The sequence below is a fragment of the Doryrhamphus excisus genome, linkage group LG18 (genome assembly GCF_037039965.1).
Source record: "Doryrhamphus excisus strain RoL-2023G ecotype Guam linkage group LG18, RoL_Dexc_Guam_v1.1, whole genome shotgun sequence".
Taxonomy (NCBI): domain Eukaryota; kingdom Metazoa; phylum Chordata; class Actinopteri; order Syngnathiformes; family Syngnathidae; genus Doryrhamphus; species Doryrhamphus excisus.
In genome coordinates, this window is record NC_136374.1 from 17,944,947 (window position 1) to 17,968,343 (window position 23,397).

The 23,397-nt window shown below is 46.9% G+C and overlaps 1 protein-coding gene across 2 annotated transcripts in view; it reads left to right on the plus strand.

Moving 5' to 3' along the window:
• The window catches only part of plxna1b (plexin A1b), a 153,376-nt gene that overhangs the window by 109,365 nt on the left and 20,614 nt on the right, over positions 1-23,397 (plus strand). For both annotated transcript variants that reach the window (XM_058055833.2, XM_058055834.2), the window contains exons 11-18: positions 6,550-6,646; positions 7,688-7,878; positions 14,087-14,238; positions 17,382-17,505; positions 17,588-17,724; positions 19,942-20,109; positions 22,063-22,156; positions 23,096-23,332. In XM_058055833.2, coding sequence (XP_057911816.2) covers positions 6,550-6,646; positions 7,688-7,878; positions 14,087-14,238; positions 17,382-17,505; positions 17,588-17,724; positions 19,942-20,109; positions 22,063-22,156; positions 23,096-23,332 — 1,200 coding nt within the window. The remainder of the gene's footprint in view (positions 1-6,549; positions 6,647-7,687; positions 7,879-14,086; positions 14,239-17,381; positions 17,506-17,587; positions 17,725-19,941; positions 20,110-22,062; positions 22,157-23,095; positions 23,333-23,397) is intronic.

A 23,397-nucleotide genomic window follows, 5' to 3' on the forward strand; every position in this document is an offset into this window, starting at 1 on the left:
ACAGGCCAACAGGCCTCCATTATGAGCCGGAGCTGATTCCAGGCAGGCTGATCCCCACATATTCTATATGACACACACACGCACACACACGTGCACACACCCACACACACACACAGCTATAGGCTAGATTACCGCTTGATCCTTGATTGGGATCAATCTAGTTCATTTGTATCTGCAGCAGGCGAGAACACGGTGAAACACGAGGGTCAGCAGTCCAGTCCGCTTGCATCGGCGTCCACTTTGAGGCTAAATTAGTGTAGCGTTGTCGTTTACAGGAGGTCACACTTTTTTCTCCTCACCTTGACGAGAGAGAGCAATACTAACCAAGTCTATCTCAGGTGTTGCTTGGCTCCGGGCTGGTTTGGTATTTTTAGCCGTCCGGCTTGCACACACACCTTCAACATGACTAATTATCAGGCTGTGACCCCCACAGAAGGTACCCGATGGACCCAGTGTACTTCTTACCTGTCTACGCTTACCATCCATATACATTTGCTCCTCTTTTAACGGCAGTAGTTTGGGCTTGACTTTACTTTTTTATGCATATTTCTTGCTTCTTATTTTAAAACCATTCACTGTGCCGTGAAATAACGCTCTTTCTGTTGTCTGATATTTTCTTAGTAAGAGAATTATTTTTCTCTCCTCTTTGCACATGCAAATACTGACCTTTAGGAAGTCATGTTTGCATTTCCATATTGAAATTGGTTATGCGGTGAGTAAACTATGCATTTCTCTTAGCTATGTATGTATTGAACAAAAATGCTGGTTTGCTATGAAAGAAGAAGCCTTTGTTCCAGTGAGAGAAGATTGGATCGTCATATTGGATCGTAATGTCCGAGGACCTTCTAATCGCATTTGTTGAAGATCTTAGCAATGAAAGTTGGAAAAATGGACATAAAATATGGATATCATTTGCATTAGAATGATTGCTGGCCTTGCTAACGGCATCAAAAGTACTTTTCTACAGTATTTGTACACCATGAATCCGGAGGTATTTTATCATATTGGCTGTGCACACCCCCCCCCCCCCCACTCCCCTCCCTTTGCATGACGGTGTGTTGCCGAGCCCACCGCTCTTTTTTTAATGAAACGTTTGAGCTACTTCTGTGTCTTTGGTGTTCGTGATTATTTCTTTGGATATCAGGACCAGACATCGAAACAAGGAATCAATATTGAAATATTTCAGCAACCCTAGAAAAGTCGGAATCCCATCCCATTCCATGACTTTCCCATCAATGGCCAAGACTTGTGCCGTTGGCCTGCATCTTTTTCTTGGGTACGGTACTTGGTCTTCTCTGTCCACACGGTGAAAACATCCAGAGCAGTAATACTGCAATACTGGCCAAACAGGGACGAGGGCAGGAGTTCTTATTGTTCACCTCCACTATCAGCACTTACGATGTGTGTGCGGCGTGTTGCTTTCAGGGACTCTTGTCGGGTTGTAGAACAGCAGGGTGAAAAGGTCGACATGCATCAATGGTATATTTATCTATCAGCAGGGGTCAGCTTCACCGACCGCTACGAAGTACAGGAAGTACTTATGATACTATCAGTGAATGTGAACATGTTTTGTTCATGTGGCGTGTACAAACACAGGCTGGGTAGAAATCACCAAGCACGCATCCTTAATGTTTACCCCGTAAAGGGGGCGGGGGGAGGACAACATGTTGAAATATGAACTTCCAAGCTAGGTCCTTGAGGAACCCCACTTTAGTGATGTTTCCTGTATGTTCAAAATACAAAAAAAAAGTTGAATAATGCATAGAAAGTACTTTTTCTACATGGCGTCTTCTGTCGAGGGGAGGACAATTCTCATTCCCAAACAGACTGGGAAGCAGGCTGGGAAGCAGACTGGGAAGCAGGCTGGGTGGTCTACTGGGGAGGAGAGAAGAAGGCAAGAACAAAATTAGCGACTTGCAAAGTTGCTATTTTGTGAATGCAGGAGGTTGAAGTTGCAGCCGATGTCCAAGTATTTGTTGTTGTGTGTCTTCCCGTGTTTGTGTGTACTTTTATTTCTCATCCCAATTTCCTGGGCAGACCGTGTGATCGGTATTTGAAGGCTCTGCTGGAAACCCTTTTCCAAAATGCATATCCCAAGTATAGATTTCTTTGGTATTTGTGGTGAAGGCATCTGTATTTGTTTGCGGGACTTCTGTGAGGTGGAGGGAGAGGAGAAAGATGGGATGTGTTTGTAAAGAAGCAGGGGAGGGAATAATGAACGGGAGGGAGAAAGGGACAGACGGAGAGAGAGAGGGAGAGAGAGAGAGAGAGAGAGAGAGAGAGAGAGGGAAAAGTGTATGGAAAGAAGAGTGTGTGAAAAGAGCAAGCGGCCAGACATGTCAGGAAACAAATTGAAAATGCCAATTTCACTTTAGAGCCCACCAGCTCAGCCTTTTATAGCCCAGCCGCAGCCTCTTATTCCACGTGTAAATGAATGGTGTCCACAGAATAATGCACAATAACCTCTCTATCCATCTTTCCCTCGCCCGTTTCTCCTTCACCTTTGCTGTTGTGTTATCCTTTCACCTTTTCCGGCCCAGCAACCTTTTGCTCTTTGCATTTCTGTCTTCTATCAAGTCTGGCTTTTGCACCACCACATTCACGTTCATCCATCATTTGTCTTATAGATGTTCCTTATATGTTTCCTACCATAAAAATGTTCTTATTGCTATTGGAAGACATTGTGGCTCATAACTGAGAAACCTACCTACTTACTTCTGACTGACGTGCACGAGTCAGTGAGGAAACCGTAGCGCTTTCTTTGGCAGGAGCCAATCACAAGCCATCAGTGGACTCACAACGAGCTTGTCGATGCATTGGAAGTGGCAGGACGTCATTACTCAATGACTCACTGTGTCATCCTGCTTAGAATGCTAAACTCATCACACAGCAACTTAACACAAACTTAACACAAAAGTTATACCAAAAAATATACAAGAAGTACCAATACAAGTTTACAAGTTTTGCCATAATGCATTGCATCCAGACAACGCATTCATTGGTGCCTGCCAGGGCACTGCAGTGACGTCAGCCTCCCTCTGGTGGACAGAAGCAGCATTGCAGCACCATGTCCACATCTATCCATTTTATATCCTGCTTGTCCTCCAATGTCATGTTTTTTTTCTCAGACACGGTACATTATGGGGAAACTTTAAAATATTTTTTTTTCATTTAAAACCTGAATTGGTATGTGTTTGTATATTTATTAGGCATAATGTTTGAGTGTTAAGTTGATGTGTGATGAGTTAACGTTACCAAGTTACCATTCCTTATAGGATGACACTATGAGTCAGACTGTTATTGAACAATGACCCCCTGCAATTTCAAAAGTGAGTTTTTTTAACAGCACAAGATCTGCAAGGTCCCCACGGACATGCCACTCTACGGCGTTTTATGACGTGGATACGTGGGCCATACAGTTCGGTGCGGCATATACAGTATATGTACAAATCTGCATCTTCTAAAAGAGAATTTACGGTAACTATAGTTGATGTTCGTTCTTCCCTTGTTGTTGAGTGTTTGCATGTCGTCCAGAGGATGCAGCACGGTTTCCATAGTTGAGCTGAGCTGAGCCGAGCGGTATAATTGTACACCTCGGTGTTACTCAAAGTCAAATAAAATCCTGGATCTATACCAAAACATACCTCTCCCTTCCAAAAGTTTTATGGAAATGGTTTCCCACGGATAGTTTTTGTGTAAACCTACTCTGCCAAACAACGCTGAAAAAAATATTGTCTGAGGTAAAACCTTTGAATTAAATTTGAGAAGCAAAGCGAGAGTTCCCATGAGATGCATGGAGACATTCTCCCTAATTTGAATATCTCTATGCCTTAAGAGCCTGCTCCGTGTAAATCATCCAATCGCCAATGTGAAGAATGAATTAATCAGCCACTCGCACATTGTGACATTGCTCTGTCCTCACTCTCATTTTCTTATCTTTTCTATGCACATTTCTTCTACTTGAGGGCCTTTTCCCGCGCTCAAATCCTTCCAATTCACTATTGTTGCCGATGTCTCGATAAAACTCCCGATATCACATTGAAGTGGTTGATATCGAATGGGGACGTTGTTGTTAAAATAGGCCTGTGTTGTTCCATCGCTTCGGGCGCTAAGCTTTCACGTTGGCTTTTATGACAACATTATAGTCCTGCTATCACTCATCCTGGGGTCGTTGAAGGTAGTGACCATAGCACTGATGGTGCTAGGATGCTAGGATAGGACATGTTGAAGGTAGTGACCATAGCACTGATGGTGCTAGGATGCTAGGATAGGACATGTTGAAGGTAGTGACCGTAGCACTGATGGTGCTAGGATGCTAGGATAGGACATGTTGAAGGTAGTGACCATAGCACTGATGGTGCTAGGATGCTAGGATAGGACATGTTGAAGGTAGTGACCATAGCACCAATGGTGCTAGGATGCTAGGATAGGACATGTTGAAGGTAGTGACCGTAGCACTGACGGTGCTAGGATGCTAGGATAGGACATGTTGAAGGTAGTGACCATAGCACTGATGGTGCTAGGATGCTAGGATAGGACATGTTGAAGGTAGTGACCGTAGCACCGATGGTGCTAGGATGCTAGGATAGGACATGTTGAAGGTAGTGACCATAGCACCGATGGTGCTAGGATGCTAGGATAGGACATGTTGAAGGTAGTGACCATAGCACCAATGGTGCTAGGATGCTAGGATAGGACATGTTGAAGGTAGTGACCGTAGCACTGACGGTGCTAGGATGCTAGGATAGGACATGTTGAAGGTAGTGACCATAGCACCGATGGTGCTAGGATGCTAGGATAGGACATGTTGAAGGTAGTGACCGTAGCACCGATGGTGCTAGGATGCTAGGATAGGACATGTTGAAGGTAGTGACCATAGCACCGATGGTGCTAGGATGCTAGGATAGGACATGTTGAAGGTAGTGACCATAGCACCGACGGTGCTAGGATGCTAGGATAGGACATGTTGAAGGTAGTGACCATAGCACCTACGGTGCTAGGATGCTAGGATAGGACATGTTGAAGGTAGTGACCGTAGCACCGACGGTGCCAGGATAGGACATGTTGAAGGTAGTGACCATAGCACTGATGGTGCTAGGATGCTAGGATAGGACATGTTGAAGGTAGTGACCGTAGCACCGATGGTGCTAGGATGCTAGGATAGGACATGTTGAAGGTAGTGACCATAGCACCGATGGTGCTAGGATGCTAGGATAGGACATGTTGAAGGTAGTGACCATAGCACCAATGGTGCTAGGATGCTAGGATAGGACATGTTGAAGGTAGTGACCGTAGCACTGACGGTGCTAGGATGCTAGGATAGGACATGTTGAAGGTAGTGACCATAGCACCGATGGTGCTAGGATGCTAGGATAGGACATGTTGAAGGTAGTGACCGTAGCACCGATGGTGCTAGGATGCTAGGATAGGACATGTTGAAGGTAGTGACCATAGCACCGATGGTGCTAGGATGCTAGGATAGGACATGTTGAAGGTAGTGACCATAGCACCGACGGTGCTAGGATGCTAGGATAGGACATGTTGAAGGTAGTGACCATAGCACCTACGGTGCTAGGATGCTAGGATAGGACATGTTGAAGGTAGTGACCGTAGCACCGACGGTGCCAGGATAGGACATGTTGAAGGTAGTGACCATAGCACCTACGGTGCTAGGATGCTAGGATAGGACATGTTGAAGGTAGTGACCGTAACACCGACGGTGCTAGGATAGGACATGTTGAAGGTAGTGACCATAGCACCGATGGTGCTAGGATGCTAGGATAGGACATGTTGAAGGTAGTGACCATAGCACCGACGGTGCTAGGATGCTAGGATAGGACATGTTGAAGGTAGTGACCGTAGCACCGACGGTGCCAGGATAGGACATGGACAGACACGGAGCTACGGGTCAACACGTTGGCAGCACTCGCTCATCATATGGAGGGAAGATGGTGGAAATGGGTAAAAGTTGTGACGCTGGGTTGTATTTATCGTTGATAGCATGGATGGCATGGATCATCATACAGATCTCTGGTGTTCCTGCAATGAATGCCTCGCTATCACACCGCTGCTTTGGAATGTTGTTGTCTCATTGAAAGTGATTCCATAAAAGTGATTATGCCACCAAAGAGTCAATTACATTTCATCTCTTATTAGTTCAGGATGCAAAAATGAAATTAGATGGGAATGTTATTGTGGAGGTATATGAAGCGTTTCATTCATCACTGAATAGAATGAGTCATCTCTTAATCAACTGTGTGCTCTTCCAGGCCGTGCGAATGTGCGGCGTGTTAAAATCACAATATCTCCTGTCCCCATCATTCATTTTTATGGCCCTTCAGCCGGTGGAGCAGCGCAGGTTACGGCGGTACAGGCGGTACAGGCGGCGCTAGCCGTCAGCTCAACTCAATTGGCTCTTTATTTTGGCCCATTTGGCAATTTGTGAATTGATTGGGACTTTCTTAATAGCTCTTAATAGTGTTTCACATAATTCCATCTAAACGTCAATGCTTACTGTATCTTGACTGTTTTTTTTTACTCTATTTGCAGTATGCCTACGAGGGAAATGACATCAGTGACCTGCCGGTGGATTTGTCTGTGGTTTGGAATGGAAACTTTAACATCGACAACCCCTATAACATAAAAGGTAAGTAAAAAAAATAGACAAAGGAGTTGGGACGTGTGTATTTCTGCAGAAGTAGAAAAGTATGTTTTGTTTTTTGAATGGCAGACACTCCCTTCCCACAGTGCCCCCTACTGGACGTTCATGGTCAGCCATAAAGATAATACAGCCAGTGAAAGCGTAGTTCCATCTGCCCATGAGCCTGCTAAAGACGTAGCATTAGAGCTAAATGATACACGCCTTCGTCCCGTGTCAGCCAAGGAGTGATAGTGTTTGGGGTTAAAGGAACACTTGATGGTCGCAGTGGAAGGAGACAATGAGATCATGTCTGCTGGATGTAATTGCTGGGAGGACCATCGCCATAATTATTACCGGCCGTATAGCACGGCGGGCGGGGAGGGGCCTCTGAGGTAAAGCCAAATCATCGCCACCTTCAATATGGCTCGCAGATGACAACAGCAAGATGTAATATGATTTATAAAGGTATGATATTTTATGACTGTAATGCAATTTGATACTAAAGGTCAGTTCTTTACTGCTAGTACTACAGTACATACTACAGTAGGTGTTAGGTTTGTATACGCGTCAAGTCTGTCACGTTTCTATTTTTATCTCTGTGTGCTGTTCTGGCATCCCAAAACGATTTCCCAAAGTTGTTCCTTCATCCCATCTGTCAGCCCCCAACCTATTTCTCAATCACGATAATCATCTCGTGTCGTATGAGACGTTTTCGCAAATACTGATATGTTAATGTAATTAGGAAGGAGTCATTTAGCAGCCAGTAATTGGTACGGGGTTGCTTTAAAGCTGCTCCGTGACCAATGGGATTTGGGGCTGGAATAGCAGAGCCATGGAGAGAGCGAGAGAGAGAGCGAGAGAGAGAGAGAGAGGATTTGACTGCACACTTCCTGGGGCATTTGGAGGGAATATTGCTTTGAGTTGGTGACATTGAAGCAGTTTTTGAAATGCTAATTGGAAGTTAATACAATTTTTGCCATCTTCAATCTGTTGTCGGCTCGGGGTTGTTTATCTCTTTTTTAAAAGCATCCCACCTTTGATCCTCAGCTCACCTGTACAAGTGCTACGCGCTGAGAGGCAGCTGCGGGATGTGTCTCAAGGCCAACCCCAGGTTTGAGTGCGGCTGGTGCGTACAAGAGAGGAAGTGCTCCCTCAGGCAGGAGTGCGCCCCCACAGAGAGCACTTGGATGCACGCCACCACGGGAAACAGCCGCTGTGCGCACCCCAAGATCACCAAGGTAAGCCACGCTGCTGACACGCCAGATGCTCACAATGACGCGCCTGGCCAGCACCGCACACGTATGGTCACTATAACCACGCCGTACTCGACTAACATCTTTATATATGCACAATATATAGTCACAAGTACGGTATATTATATAGAAGTATAGTATATTTAGCTTGTACTATTGAAGTATTTCAGCAACTTCACTTTAACTTCATGAGAAGTCAGTCAGGGCCAGCAAGGCCTGCTCTGCTTGCCTGAACCAGAAACACTGACCTACTTTTACAGCTTCAACTGGAGAATTTGTTCCCGGCAAAGATGAATTCATTTATTCCCACCACTTTATTATATCCTTTTGATATGTTTTGTATCTCTGAGCAGCACTGCTCGCAGTACATGTATGTGTATGTTGGACTTCTTTGTCCAGCTTCTTTTTATCGCCATGCCAATGTGATCAGCCCAGGGCCTTCAGGATCAGTAGTGCTGGCCCATGTCACATACACACAGATTCCAGGTTTACCTCACAAGGCCAGCTAGCCACAATGAATCCATCATTTTCTGTCTTCTGATGTCTGGAAGTTACCACTGCATTTGAATGCATCATCACATCAGCATTCTGTGAGCATTAAACAAGATGGATGAATAAATGACCTTACCAAGGATGGAAATGTTTTTAGATGTCATGTTATTAGATATTTACTCTGAACTGCTTCAGACGACTTTGTAGTGTAGAGGTTTGTAGTTGTTCATCTTCTTCAATGGTTAACCGGCTGCTTGCTTTAATAATCATTCCACAGTACACGTATTGGTACGTGGCCTATTTGTATATTACGTATGTTTATATCATTGTGACGTGATAGTGGTGGTATTGAGGGGCGGATTGGGTGACTTAAGCCCCCACTGAAGTTCCGGGTACGAAATACACTGCCTAGTTTTACACAATGAATCCAGAATGTGCATCACCTACAGGAGGAAATGTGACCTGGATTAAAGTTGATCTCTTCTAAAGTCAGAGTCTAACATATGCACGTGTGCGTTTCCCAGCATTCAACACTCCACGTAACAAACATGTCAGGTATGTACGGGTGGTCAGGAGGGGTCACGTGACAATATACACTTTGTAACAGAGGTTTGATTTCCCCCAAGCCATCCTTTCACGTTTCATGGAAGCACGGCCTGCCAAAGGCAATCCATTAGATGGGGCAGAAAGTTGAACTTCCTTGCCTTTGCCTGTCATTGTTTGTCCGTAGCGAGTGAAGGGAGCGAAGGGAGCGAAGGGAGCGAAGGGAGCGAAGGGAGCGAAGGGAGCGAAGGGAGCGAAGGGAGCGAAGAGAGCGAAGAGAGCGAAGAGAGCGAAGGGAGAGAAGAGAGCGAAGAAAGCGAAGGGAGCGGGATGGCGTCAGCAGGGAGGGTAGACATCTTAGACTCATCACCATGACTGCAGCACAACACAGATGGGCTGGCCAGGAGGAGGCCAGTCCCAACATCCTGATGTGATTAGAGATGATGGCTACACGTAGGCCGACACGCTCCCACCAGAGGAGACGGAGTATGCTAGTCTGGGAAGGAGAGGGAGACAAACTAACGGATCGGGAGTGCACTAATTGTGTCCCTCCATGAGTGCCGGGTGTGTAGCACTGGGTGTGTAGCACTGGGTGTGTGGCGCTGGGTGTGTAGCACTGGGTGTGTAGCACTGGGTGTGTAGCACTGGGTGTGTGGCGCTGGGTGTGTGGCGCTGGGTGTGTGGCGCTGGGTGTGTGGCGCTGGGTGTGTGGCGCTGGGTGTGTGGCGCTGGGTGTGTGGCGCTGGGTGTGTGGCGCTGGGTGTGTGGCGCTGGGTGTGTGTGGCGCCGCACATCTTGACAGGCTGGGTGGGCTCAGGCGTCTAAACACGACGGCGTGCCCATCTGTTGCCGTCCGTGACTGCGGAGGTGGCCTACGTCTGGCTGTGACCCGGGTCAGCGTCCCTCGGCTCACCGCAGGGATCGTATACCGGAGCAGACACAAACACACACGCCCGTCTCGGGACTTGGCTGGAATGTTCCTGAAGCCTGGAACATGAAGAATAATCTCATTTGGTTTTCTTGATTGAACTGCTGTGAAATATGTGTGCATACATATTCCACTCTTGCACACTTACTTGAGCCCTGAGTACATTTCCTGTGTGACTGCTTCCTTCCTCTGAATCCGTAATGAAGCTATTGGGTAATTGGGGCACTGGCACATTGATAAATCCTTGGTCGTCTCTCTTTGCCTTCCTCGCTGGCTTCAGTTATCTCTTTGAAACAAGCGCACAGGCAAGGGTTGTGTATGTGCATGGGGGGGGGGGGGGGGGGGGGCATGTGCATATTGAGGCATAAATCCTGGCCTCGGGGCAAGATGTTGGTGGCAGTCAAAAAGCAGGTGTAGTAGAAAAGCAATAACAGCAGGAAGAGGAAGTTTGCAGTGGAAGAGGAATAGAGGAAGAGATCCACCAGTGAACCACTGGAGGATTCTTTATTCTTTATCACTGAGCCCCCCCCCCCAGACTCACCTCTCCTCACCACCTTTGGCATTTACAGTGTGACATTTAACGCCTAAAGAACATCCACAGGCGACAGGGAGAGTCTCCCCTCTGCAGACGTTTCATCCTTTAGTCCACAACAGCAACACAAATGGAATAGTACCATCCGTTTCTTTAAATCCCTCTCTCCGTATTTGACCCCCCCCTTTTGGTGTCACACAGGAATATGAAGTTTGGTACAGTGGACGAGTGGTTAGAGTGGGTTCAAATCTCTGCTTGGGAGTTTGCATGTTCGTTTGCACGTGCGTGGGTTTTCTCCAGGTATTCCGGTTTCCTCCCAGATTCCCAAAACATTCATGTTGGGTGAATTGGGGAATAATTGTTTGTCTACACGCGCCCTGCTATTGGCTGGCGACTAATCCAGTGGGGTCCTCGCCTCTCTCAAAGACAGCTGGGATAGGCTCCAGCATTCCCATGACTGTAGTGAGGATGGGCGGCATAGCAGATGGTTGCATGGATGGAGATCCCAGTGACCGTGATGAACATTGTTCATTCAGCATTTGCCTCAGAAAAGTATCAAAAGTTAGAAAAGGTTGAGCTTTGGAACGTAAATATCAAATAAGCTAACACACACACACACACACACACACACACACACACGTCTGGTCCCCAAGTGTATTCCAGCACGGTCCTAGTACTGGCCTTGGATGCTGCCCAGTCCTCCATCATCCATCATCCCCCCCCCCAAGAGAATGGAAAGGCATTACTGTTAGCCCTTAGAAACCAATTAAAACAAGCCAGGCCTACGTTGGAGGGTGGGGGGGGGTGTATTTTTTAGTGATTTTAGTGAGTTTTTGTGATTGTGCATATATGGAACAGTGATTTATGTTGGATGAAATATCGGTTCATGAGTGGTTCCTCTGTTTCCATTCCAAAATGTTCAACAAAAACAAAAACATGCAAAAACTCTTTCCCATAGGAAGTCATGGAAATCCAATCTATCCATTTCAGAAAAAGTACCTTATAGAAAACAATACAGAATAACTATAAATGGGAATGGATGGAACTTATTGGTGAGGCAGATTTCCTGGCAAGTTGAGTTCATCATCTGCCTCACCAGCTCTCCTTGGCCCCATGGAGGATTATTTTAAATGATGCACAGTGAGTCAGCAACGCTTGGGGCCAGGGGTCAGGGGTCAGCAACAATTCCCTTTCTAACACTTTGTTTTTGTTTCCTATTGCACTTTTCCTCCATTTCCATTCTATTCTTCCCAAATCCATCGGAAGACTTTGCCTCTGAGATTTCAATAGGGAATGTCATTTGACTTCTCCTATTGAATACTGATGCTGATGCCTATTGAATACTTGCATAGACTTTAGACCATCTTTAGACCATCTTTAGACCATCTTTAGACCATCTTTAGACCATCTTTAGACCATCTTTAGACCATCTTTAGACCATCTTTAGACCATCTTTAGACCATCTTTAGACCATCTTTAGACCATCTTTAGACCATCTTTAGACCATCTTTAGACCATCTTTAGACCATCTTTAGACCATCTTTAGACCATCTTTAGACCATCTTTAGACCATCTTTAGACCATCTTTAGACCATCTTTAGACCATCTTTAGACCATCTTTAGACCATCTTTAGACCATCTTTAGACCATCTTTAGACCATCTTTAGACCATCTTTAGACCATCTTTAGACCATCTTTAGACCATCTTTAGACCATCTTTAGACCATCTTTAGACCATCCTTAGACCATCCTTAGACCATCCTTAGACCATCCTTAGACCATCTTTAGACCATGTCCCCTTCTTTGCCCCCGGCCGCCTCAATCGCCCCCCTTTGCTAACTAGTAGATGTTATCTAAGCGGCGCCGCACGGGTGGCCACAATGGCTCCGGCGTAAAGCCTTCGACACAACGGGACAAGTCGTAGATGAGAAGGAGAAAAAGAGACTTTGAATGGAAGTGGAGCGCGGCGACTGCGAGGGAAGAATAGAGTCGCGTCGGAGCGAGCGGCTTTTATCAAAGACTGTTTTTTTGTTGGGCTTGTTTGGTTGTGGAAATGACAAGTTTTGTATTTGCATGTGTTTTGATAAGCCTGGCCCAATAGAGAAAGAGATTTGATTACCATATCTGGAGACTCTTGACTGCTGCGCCACTGTCTGCCAATCATTCTTTTGTCTCCTGCTCAAACACGTGCATTCATGCACCGTGAAAAAGCAGCCAATTGAAAAGACACAAAAGCAGAGAGAGGAAGAAGCAAAGGCCGACACGGAGAAAGCAAAGATGTCGTCGGAGTCGCACTTCATCATTTTATCACTTTGGCATTTCAGCCCTGGCCGGCGTGTTGCTTACCTTTGTTCCCGTTTGTCTTTCTGCTGACTTTCCTCAACGGCTGTCCCGTTGACGTCAGTCGCCCTTCTCTTCATCATTTCCCGACAAAGATCAGTGACAGGCAGTCGGTAGCGTTGAGGAATATTCCTGTGCTTTGGAGAAAATGTTCATCTTGGGTTGAAACTGAAGCCATAAAACTCCCAATCAATCAGTTTGAATTTGAGGTAGTAGAAAATGAATGACAGGATTATTTGAAGAGAAATAACCAAAAGTGTCTGTGAAGATGTTATCATTTGGTCTCTACTTGTGATATTGTCAATCTGTCCGTACCAGGAAAGCTCTCTTCCCGTGGCTGTAACAGTTCTGCAATGCGATGATCCAAGCCCGATATAGCGTTGTCTGCTACAGTTGTCCATCTGGGAGTCTGTCCGTTATTGCGTCCCGTGTCCACTGCCGCATTGTCAACTTGCTAGCTCAGTAGACAGGTTCTCGAAGTCTTTACTTTCACGCACTGTCAAACCGAACATCAGCATAAACAAATGCTAATGCTAATTCACATTGAAAATATGCACTAAAAATTAGCATTAACAATTTCAAACACCTCATGACAAAACGATGCACAAAACACTTAAACAGCCGATTATATCATAGAATTCTAAAGCTCTGTAAGAGACGTTAAAGAGACTATTTGGCTATTCCACCCATCTGCGTTGGAGTCCAGGAGTGTCCAAGTGTTCCCTCACCTTATGTCCATGAACCTCCTCCCAGACTACCACGGCAGATGACCCCACCCCATCAATTTCTAATCCAATTAGCCTTCACCCTAATTATTCTAGTAATGACTGATTACCAGAGGGCCTATTGTCTGCGCTGCGGTCCAATGACGCAGTGATTAGCGACATGGCTAGTCGCGGGTAGCCATTAGCACCTCTGCACACCTTCCACAGAACCGTGGGGGGAACGGAGGGAACATGGGTCACCGTGTGCTGTAATTGTGTTCGCTAGATGAATGGTCCCGAGGTCAAAAGAGAGCCGTAAGAGGGCTGGGTGGACGCATGCGGGTTGGCGGCTTGGCGGCTTGGCGGGTTGGCGGGTTGGCGGCTTGGCGGCTTGGCGGCTTGGCGGCTTGGCGGCTTGGCGGGTTGGCGGGTTGGCGGGTTGGCGGGTTGGCGGGTTGGCGGGTTGGCGGGTTGGCGGGTTGGCGGGTTGGCGGGTTGGCGGGTTGGCGGGTTGGGAATGTTCCACTGAGCTGGATTTGCAGTAATGTATCCGCTATCCTTTTTCATCCCACCTAATTATGTACCGTGGGTGTAGAACTCCAAGTTGCGTGGATGGATGCGCCGCTATTTCCTGTTCTTTGCTTCTCTGTGCAGCTGCTTCCTGAGACTGGGCCCAGACAGGGAGGGACCATGCTGACCATCACGGGTGAGAATTTGGGTCTGCAGTTCAAAGACATCCAGAATGGAGTCCGCATCGGAAAGGTGGCCTGCAACCCTCAAGAAGATCAGTACATCAGCGCCGAGCAGTACGTCGACATCCTCTCTTAACGCTGACGTAACACCGAGTGCTGTGGCTTGTTGTCTCCGGCCTGGTTTGGCTCAAGGGGGGGCTCTGCCCTCCAAATCCATTCCAGTGCTTAAAGTGCAGGTCAATGTTGAGACAAATGGCATCCAATTTAACATGCCCCCCCCCCCCTCCCCAACTATCAATCAGCATTACGGCCCAATCACAATTGAATTAGCACATTTAGCCCCCTTCATCACAGTAAGTCAACCCCCCCTGACAGAAGTGTAATGACATTTGCGTTGGGGGGTCTATACGTATATTCCATAAAAGCCCAGATGAAAGGGTTGCCGTGTGAACGCATCATGTTTTCTGGGAATTTCGGAACCACGATGGCCATCGGGAGTGGAGTCCAATTTTCTTGTAGGAAAGCGAGCCGCATTAGTAAAGCAATCCGATGACAAAGCCAAGATGTGGGAATAAATGCATATATTAAGACTAAATAGGTGGGGGCGCTCGTGACAGCCGGCGGTGTCGTCGCTATTCTATTTTCAGTTCTGTCGCCGTCGTTTGTACTCAAATGATAGACTTGCTGACTTTTGAGTCCCGGCAGATTTGCCTTCTTTGTGTCTGTCACCAGGACGGAAATATCACAAATGTGACGTTGATGCTTTGACAGTTCGGACAACAAAATGCTGTACGGCTCCAGCGGGGGATGGCGGGCGGCCCCCGAATGGCTTGGAGGCGGTCATTTAGAAACTTCTACGTCCTTCTCACAATAGCCACATCCTCCTGGTGCAGGGTACGGTGGCGCTCTAATGTTCCCTCACCACCTTCACGTTCCTGTCCGTGTAATGCTGCCTTGGCTGGTTGCCATGGCACCCATAGGAGGCGGGACGGGGCGGGGTTTGACGGTCAAGCTGTCCTGCTAATTAAAAGTGATGTTAGCCATGCGGCGCCATTAGTGGCCCAGTTATTCTCCTCATTCTTGGGACCCCGTCAGAGCTGTGGCACAAGAGACACATGATTATGGGACTGGTGCCGTAGGTCAAAGGTCAGCTGCTGCAGTAAATGAGCTCCGCTGCTGAGCACAATGTAGACGTATAGAATTAAGGCCTAATGTGTTTTTATCTGTTGACTGGGTAGCCTCTACCAGGAAATGTCTCAAATATGGTTATATTGTTTAATATCTTTAATATTGTTTATTTCATAAATTGCATTTATTCAAAAGGGCGCGTTAGCAACGGTTAAGCGGTTCCCAAGACGACGCCAACTTGATGTCATTTTGCGCCAGCTATTGTATAAACAGTCCATTTAATGAAAAGAAAGTGTAAAAACAGTTAGAATTCAGCGCAGTGCAAAATAACACGGTGCATCAGCACAAAACAAATTTCATGATCATTTTAGAAATGATAAGTTTTTACCCACAAATGTCAAAAATGAACACAAAGCGGCTATGAGGCTTTGAGTGCATCGTTTATCCTCTGGGGAGTTGGATCAGGGCATTTGCACGTAGACCTGGATGAAAAATCAAGTTGCTCTGATTCAGTACTCAGTAGGCAAGTTGAATAGAAATCCAGACTTTGCTTCGTCCGACTTTTGGACATGCGGACCTGGGAATGGGGCAATGTGATGTCTTCCAATGTAACTTGTATGCATGATGAAAGTCAATTGAAGCCTTACAGTTCCTTCTGCCTGGGCCAACAGACCCGAACCGGCCATGAAATGCCCCCCAGTACTGGCATACTATACCTGCTAGTCGTCATTGTGGGCAGAATACTCCCACACAACACCGTGTCAGCTCTTCTGTTGTATTATATTGTATTAGATATCGTAGCATTGTGTCACACGGGACATCGACACCGACCAAGTCGCCCATAGCCGTGGCGTTCACCTCCTGGTGGCGTTCACCTCCTGGTGGCGTTCGCCTCCTGGTGGCGTTCACCTCCTGGTGGCGTAGCCCACAAAAGCATCCGATGGAGGTATTCAGCAGTTGGGAAGCTGGAAGGAAGCGTTTATATCAGCTGGCCAGTGTACCTGCATGTTCTTTGTCATGTGACTGTTAGCAGTTAGGACCATGCACGCCTTACCTGTTGCATCACTAAACCAACATGGCGTCATTAGTTTCCATATTGCCATGGCAGCCCTGAGTTTCCAGATAGATTTAGCCTTGTCCCGTGTCATTCCGCTCCGCCGATTGAGTGAGATATAATTCATGAAATTCTCGTCAATTCATCATGAACATTATCTTTTATAGCCATTTAATAACATCTTCATTTAATAACATCCCAACCTAAGCGCATCTCATTTGGGCCGACGTGATGCGAGGCAACTTGGCTTTCTCACCGAGCTGTCCAGCATTTTAATCACCGCTCCTGGTGGGAGTCCAGGGAATAACTGAGAGGCGAAACGGAGACAATGGACGTACATGTGTGCCGCATCACATGTGAAATGCAGCGGCGCCGCGGTTGCCATGGCCACCTGCTGGGAGGCTGGAAACAGGGGAGTTAATAACTCATCTCGGGGAGATGTGGAGGATATCGGCTTGTTCAATTAATCAGGCTCGCTCACTTTAACCCTGATGCTCGCTGCTTACGCTCCCTCTCTCTCTCTCTCTCTCTCTCTCTCTCTCTCTCTCTCTCTCTCTCTCTCTCTAGCTGTACTTTGTTCTTGCCTCTTCTTTCTTTCCGTCTTTCTTGGCCTTTCTTTCTGTCTCATTCGTTGGCTCTGGCTAATTAACAGTCAAGCATGTCTCCATTGGGTGAAATGTGTGTTAGCGCACGTGTGTGTGCGTGTGTAAGTGTTTGCCCTGTGGGCTTCACTGCCGCCCCCCCCCCCCCCCCCCCCCGCCCCCCCACTCAGTCATTTCTCCAGTGGCTTTTCATTTGGCCAGCCGGAGCCACGGGCCAAATGTGAGGTTCACGGCTCCGCGGTTCCCACTAATAGGACATTTAGTCTCTTTTTATGTACAAACTTATTGAAACAATTGATTTCAAACGACAGCAGTGTTGTTTTTCAACATTTAGTTTTGTATTCTACGTTCTTTCTTTTGCTCTTTGTCCTGCCTGTTCCTTCACAGCACCTCTTGGTCTTCGTGATTCTAACGTTTAAAGGAAAGCCACTAACGACATGAACATCACTTTCACGTTCCTCTGTCTTTTCCAGGATTGTGTGTCGACTGAATGACGCAACAGGCTACCGGGTGCAGGAGGCCCAAGTGGAGGTGTGTGTGAGGGACTGCATCCATCCTGACTACAAAGCTGTCTCCACCAAGGCCTTCACGTTTGTGGTAAGAGTTGCTAGTTTAGGATAAGGATCCTTCAGTCTCGACGCCAGCATTGACCTCTTGTCTCTGGGGTGTCCCTTCTCAGTCTCCATACTTCACCCACGTCAGTCCGTCCACGGGGCCGCTGTCCGGGGGAACCAGGATCACCATAGAAGGCAGCAACCTTAACGCGGGCAGCGCCGTGTTCGTAAAGATCGGACTCCATGCCTGCCGCTTTGAGAAGTGAGTACATCTGTTGAATATGCAGTACTCTATGTCCCTCTGTCATATCCGAGTACTTGATGTGTATTCACCAGCCAAGAGGTCTAGTCAGGCATTCTCCTCCTGACGAACTCGTGTAGACTGCTGTACTTGCAAGAAAACATCACCGAACACATTCTAGTGCACAGCACAGTTTGGACACCCATGGTCATTTTTGGGCAACATCTAAGGTGTGATTGTCCCTCGAGCCATCCAGATAACGCCACCTTTGAGGTGGTTGCACATTAGATATGTTCTTGGTTATAGTTGAATCTTTGAATTCTTCTATTTTTATTCTGTGAAGCGTTTGTTTTCCTTAGATGGGCTTCCTTTTCCAGGGCAACAAGTGACTGGTCCATCTAATGAGCTCGGACCTATCAAGTTCTTTTTATATCATAGCAAAGGCCAATTTAAAGCTGGGTAGCACGCCGTGAGAAAGGTGAACATAATAGTCCTGGCCTTTCCTTCGCTGAGCACCAATAACCTTTATAGCCAACGTAATGAACTGATGCGGCCGTCTTTTTAATGTGTCTTTGTATTCAGCAGGGCCTCAACTTTAATCAAAACCTATTTACCCCGAGTCACTCATCCCCTTATCTCCCCCTGCAACCCCTTTCCCTTCTTCCTCCTTTTCTTTGGCTCTGTATCCCCTGTTGGCTTCCTTTTGTGTTGGCCGCAACCTTGTCAGAAATACATACGTGACACCACGGGCACTCTCAGCCATGACAGTGTTGTGAAAATAGTTGCCATGGAAACAGGACTAGCGGAATGTGGAAAATCCTGCTTTTCTTCTATATTCAGCCACCCCCCCCCATTTGAGAATGCACCGAGGATGCTGTTCACTTGCATCCTGAGTGACAGCAGGGATTATATTCATAAAAGCCAATTGCACATTCCGGGATTTTGCATATGCTCCGTGTGTGTGTGTGTGGGGGGGGGGGGGTATGTATTTATGTAAGTACGTACAATGGTGCGTACGTATATTTGTATCCAATAATATGTAAGACAGCACACATTGGCACACTTCCAGGTGATGCCTTGGCACGACTTCCTGTCACTTCCTCCTTTCATTCCGTCCTCACCTGCTAGGAATCTCCAGATATATGTATTCTTACGTATATTCTTATTATGGCATGGCTGTATATGGGGCGAAGTGTGTGTGCTGCTAAGTGTGCACGGGTCTAAGTGTGCACGGGTCTAAGTGTGCACGGGTCTAAGTGTGCACGGGGCTAAGTGTGCACGGGGCTAAGTGTGCACGGGTCTAAGTGTGCACGGGGCTAAGTGTGCACGGGGCTAAGTGTGCACGGGGCTAAGTGTGCACGGGGCTAAGTGTGCACGGGGCTAAGTGTGCATGGGGCTAAGTGTGCACGGGGCTAAGTGTGTAAGTGTGCAGCAGATCTGGACTGGCCTTCACGTCATTGCAGGCCGTCTGCATGGAGCTCCACTTCATCTCCTTCCCATCATCTGCCATCTCTCTGTGGACGTCAACGTCCCTGCAGACGAGGGAGCAGGAATTGTGTACAGATCAGCATGTTCAGCTCGTATTCAAAAGTTCACACTGTGCCACCCCGCCGTTTCCGTAACTAGTTCACATTTGCAGGGGGCTATAGCTCGGGAGGCAAACGCCTCTACCTGCATTTAGCGTATTTCTATGCTAATTGCCCGACCTCCACGCACTCGAATATCGTGGAACAGATGGACCCACCAAGGGCCACTCCCCTCCTGCTTGGCTTTCACCCTGACAGGGGAGGACAGCGAAAAATAAACCTCTGTAGTGGAGTTGAAAGTTTTCTTGCAGGTCACAGCTGGTCGCTTGTCTGATCGCCGGCGAGTTACATCACACGGAGACGACCGGCCTCGTCTGCCACATCTGATCTTTCAGCTCCAGAGAGCACGGTGGGGGAGGACGGACGGGCGGACTGGCGGGCAGATAGACAGACAGGCAGGCGGGCAGACAGGCGGGCAGACAGGCGGGCAGACAGGCGGGCAGACAGGCGGGCAGACAGGCAGACTCATGAAACGAATGCTTCACACGTTAAGTCGTTGCTTGCAGACTGACAATAAATAATACGCCAATAAATAATTCGAGTTAGTCGTTTTTGACCATCAAAGCCTTTTAATGGAGCGGCCGTTATTGTCGTTATAGAGGATGTACAACGACATCGGAGAGTAGCGCTTTCCTGTCTTTTGCTAATCCAGGCGAAGCAGCAAGGAGATAGTGTGCGTGACCCCGGCGGGACAAGCCCCGGGTCCCACGCCCGTCATGGTGGACATCAACTCAGCCGAGCTGAGGAACCCAGAGGTCAAGTTCAACTACACAGACGATCCCACCATCCTGAGAATTGAACCAGACTGGAGCATCGCCAGGTAAGACTCGTCATTTGTAGTCCACATCAGTCCTGAAAGTCGTACGTAGTCGCCAATCACGAGGGCCCGCCTTTCTTCCTCAGCCGAGCATGATCTGTACAATATAGGCTAGAATAAAATCCATGATTGACATCAACAGCGTTTGATCTCCAATTCCGCTTGATGCATCTATAAAGCAGATACAAACGCACCAATGCATTATTAATCCAACATGGCGGTTGCGCTGTACATTTAATGTCATTTTTTTACGAGCCTAAGCAACTCCAGAGAAATATGGACTCCGGTGTATAAGCTCATTGATGTAATATTCCATCAATACTCCGTGCCGGATCGCAGTGAAGGAAAAACAAACATTGCTCTCAATTTTCAACCTCATCTCTCTTTTTAAGGAGCCATTATTTATTCCGTTTCTAGTTGCGCATGCAAAGTAAAGGTTTGGGAGTAGAGGAGCGCTCCTGGATCCTGGAGCAGCGTGCAGCAGAGATATACGCTATGTGTAAATATTACTTGACGTATTGAAATGAGGCTGCGTAGCCATGGGAAGATTTCCTAGTGCAAACACAAGCTGTGTTGTCAAGTGTAAAAAATAAGTAAATAAAAAGCTCGGAGCGACCCGATGCTAATATGCTCACTAATATGACCTAGAAAGTAGAAACTGCTCCATCCTTGAGCTCACATGCTTCTGGTTTACTTCAAAAGTACACAATAGTTCCAGGAAATGGCTGTGCAGTTATTTCCCAAGCTTTCGCTTTTATTTTTATGGAATAGTAGTTGCTGACTTAAATGTGTTTATTTACTGTTTTTATCGTGCTAGCAAAATAATGGCAATATATGGCCTGGATATATATACTTGACCGTACTTGCTTACTTTCTAAATAATAGCTCATGATGATGATATATGGTGCCGCCTTGATGATTCCTTGGCTTTTTATTTGCTATTATCAGCTACAATCTCACCGCTTGTCTTGTGGTTGGTGGTTCATTCTGACAAGGTACAAAATGCATCGATAGACCTCATCCAAAATGTACAAGATGTCCTCCGTAATGGAAGACATTCTCGGGCGAACACAAAAAGATGTTTTGTTGCGCAATTGTCTGTCTTTTAAGATGAATTTACTGCTGCTGTTGTGCCAATTTCCCTTGCAGATCTTCCTTAGTGCAAATACTTTTGTCTTTACACTTTTAACTCCACATCCTATTCCCACTTGAGCAGCCGCCAGTCTCCTTAATGCCACTCAAAGCCCCCAAGCCTCCTCTGCACTCGTCATTTTCTTCTGCTGGCTCCTCCTCCAATCTCATCAGCATCTAGCCAGATTTACAGATAAGGCGCCAGAACCCCAAGATGCTTTCTATTCTGTTTACTAATAAAAAGATGGTGTCCCTGCCTGTATCAGACCTCCTAATAAATCCAGCATGTATCAACATCTGATCTAGAGTGACTCCTGGTGGTTCTGGTCTGTTCTGAAGTTGGCTCTTAACTTATTTAGCTGCTGTCAGACTGGTTCACATCAGTTCACAAGTTGCTGAGGAGCTAAAGCATCTCAGACCAACAGAGGCTGTCAGGGCGCCAAGGAGGACCAGGACGTTTGCCCGTGTTTTTGATGTCTCTGTTGGTCAGCGTCACATGGCCCCGAATAGGTCACACGGGCCCCGAATAGGTCACACGGGCCCCAAATAGGTCACAGGTGTAAAGGTTACGCAATATGCCTGACCACCACAGGACAATTCCAGTACATAGAAGTTAGAAAACGTCTGGAGGGGCTTTGGAGAAGCGGTCATCATCATCATGGGGATGTCGGCCTGTTTTGGGTATATTTCACTGTATATTTTGCAGACAGTCTGTCATACAAATGTATGAATAATATATGCAACGTGAGGAATTCAGAAAACATTCTGTAAGTTCATCATCATAATCATCATAATCATCATAATCATCATAATCATCTGTTTCAGTGGAGGAACGATGTTGACCATTACTGGGACCAATCTGCGGACCATCAAAAAGCCCAAAATGAGAGCCAAGTATGGAGCCGCCCAGTCAGTAAATGTAAGGACGCATCCGCTTACTCACTTTGGAAGCTGTGGTGGTGCTCTCCTAGTCACTGGTGTGTGAGTGACAGGAAGAAAAGCTTGCCGGTTTGCATGAATCTCTAGACCCAGAAGATGAGATGACCGGCCATTTTCATAAAAAAATGGTGTTTTATATTCAGGTGAAAATGGTAATTGTCCCAAGTATCCCAATGACAACTCCATATTTATTTTCTTTCTACACTCCCTCGTTCTCTCTCCCTTTCTTTCTCTCTCTGGAAAAGCATATTTTCAAATGATGCCCACCCTCCTGGGACGTACACACACCTGACCTGTCAGTCAAGCAGCCAAGGGCCTATTTTCTGTTTGTTTTTGATGTTGAATTTCCTTTTAGCAGCTTTAACCTTTGAAATGTCAACCAGTAATAAAGCGGCTGCAGCAAACCCCCCCCCCCCCCCCCCCCCCCCCCCTTTACCTATAGCACCATGGGGCTTAGCTAACCTTTAGCCCTCGCCGGCTATTTTGCTCATAGTCAAAAAAAATCAAATCAAATACTTTGTCGCCCTCTCTGCAGTCGATGCTGTTTTGCTTGGTTAATTTTTCGATTGACCTATGAACATATTTTTTTTTGGAATGCAGTTTTTTATTTTTTTTCGTGACAACCGCTGACAAAGTCTGGCTGGCAGGCTTACTTTCTTAATTGCTATCCAATGACTGATTTAAGTGTTAAACTCCGGAGGGTTTCTGACTATTTACACACCCGATGCTATTAATCCAGCACTCTCTTAATTACGGAGACACGTACTCGCCGATATGAGATAAGCTTGTATCGCTCTTATGTATTCACCGCTCGCTGACTTATTATTGCGCCGCAGTCACATGGGATATGATTTACCTTTCTGTCAACCAATTAGCAGTCGCCCGGCATCACTCACCTGTCATTTGTCTCCCTTGGCAGAATTGCACAGTCGTCAACAACACGGTGATGGTGTGTCTGGCCCCCTCCGTGGCCGCCTCCGACAAAGGCTTCTCTGAGGCGGGCAGCAGTCCAGATGAGATCGGCTTCATCATGGATGACGTCCACTCCGTCTTGGTGGTCAATGAGACGTTCAGCTACCACCCCGACCCCGTCTTTGAGCCCCTGAGCCCCAATGGCATGTTGGAGCTCAAGCCCAGCTCTCCGCTCATACTCAAGGTAAAAGTGCCTTTTGCTTTGAGAAACGTTGATCCGTTGGTTCTTCATTGGCTTTCTCTACAAGC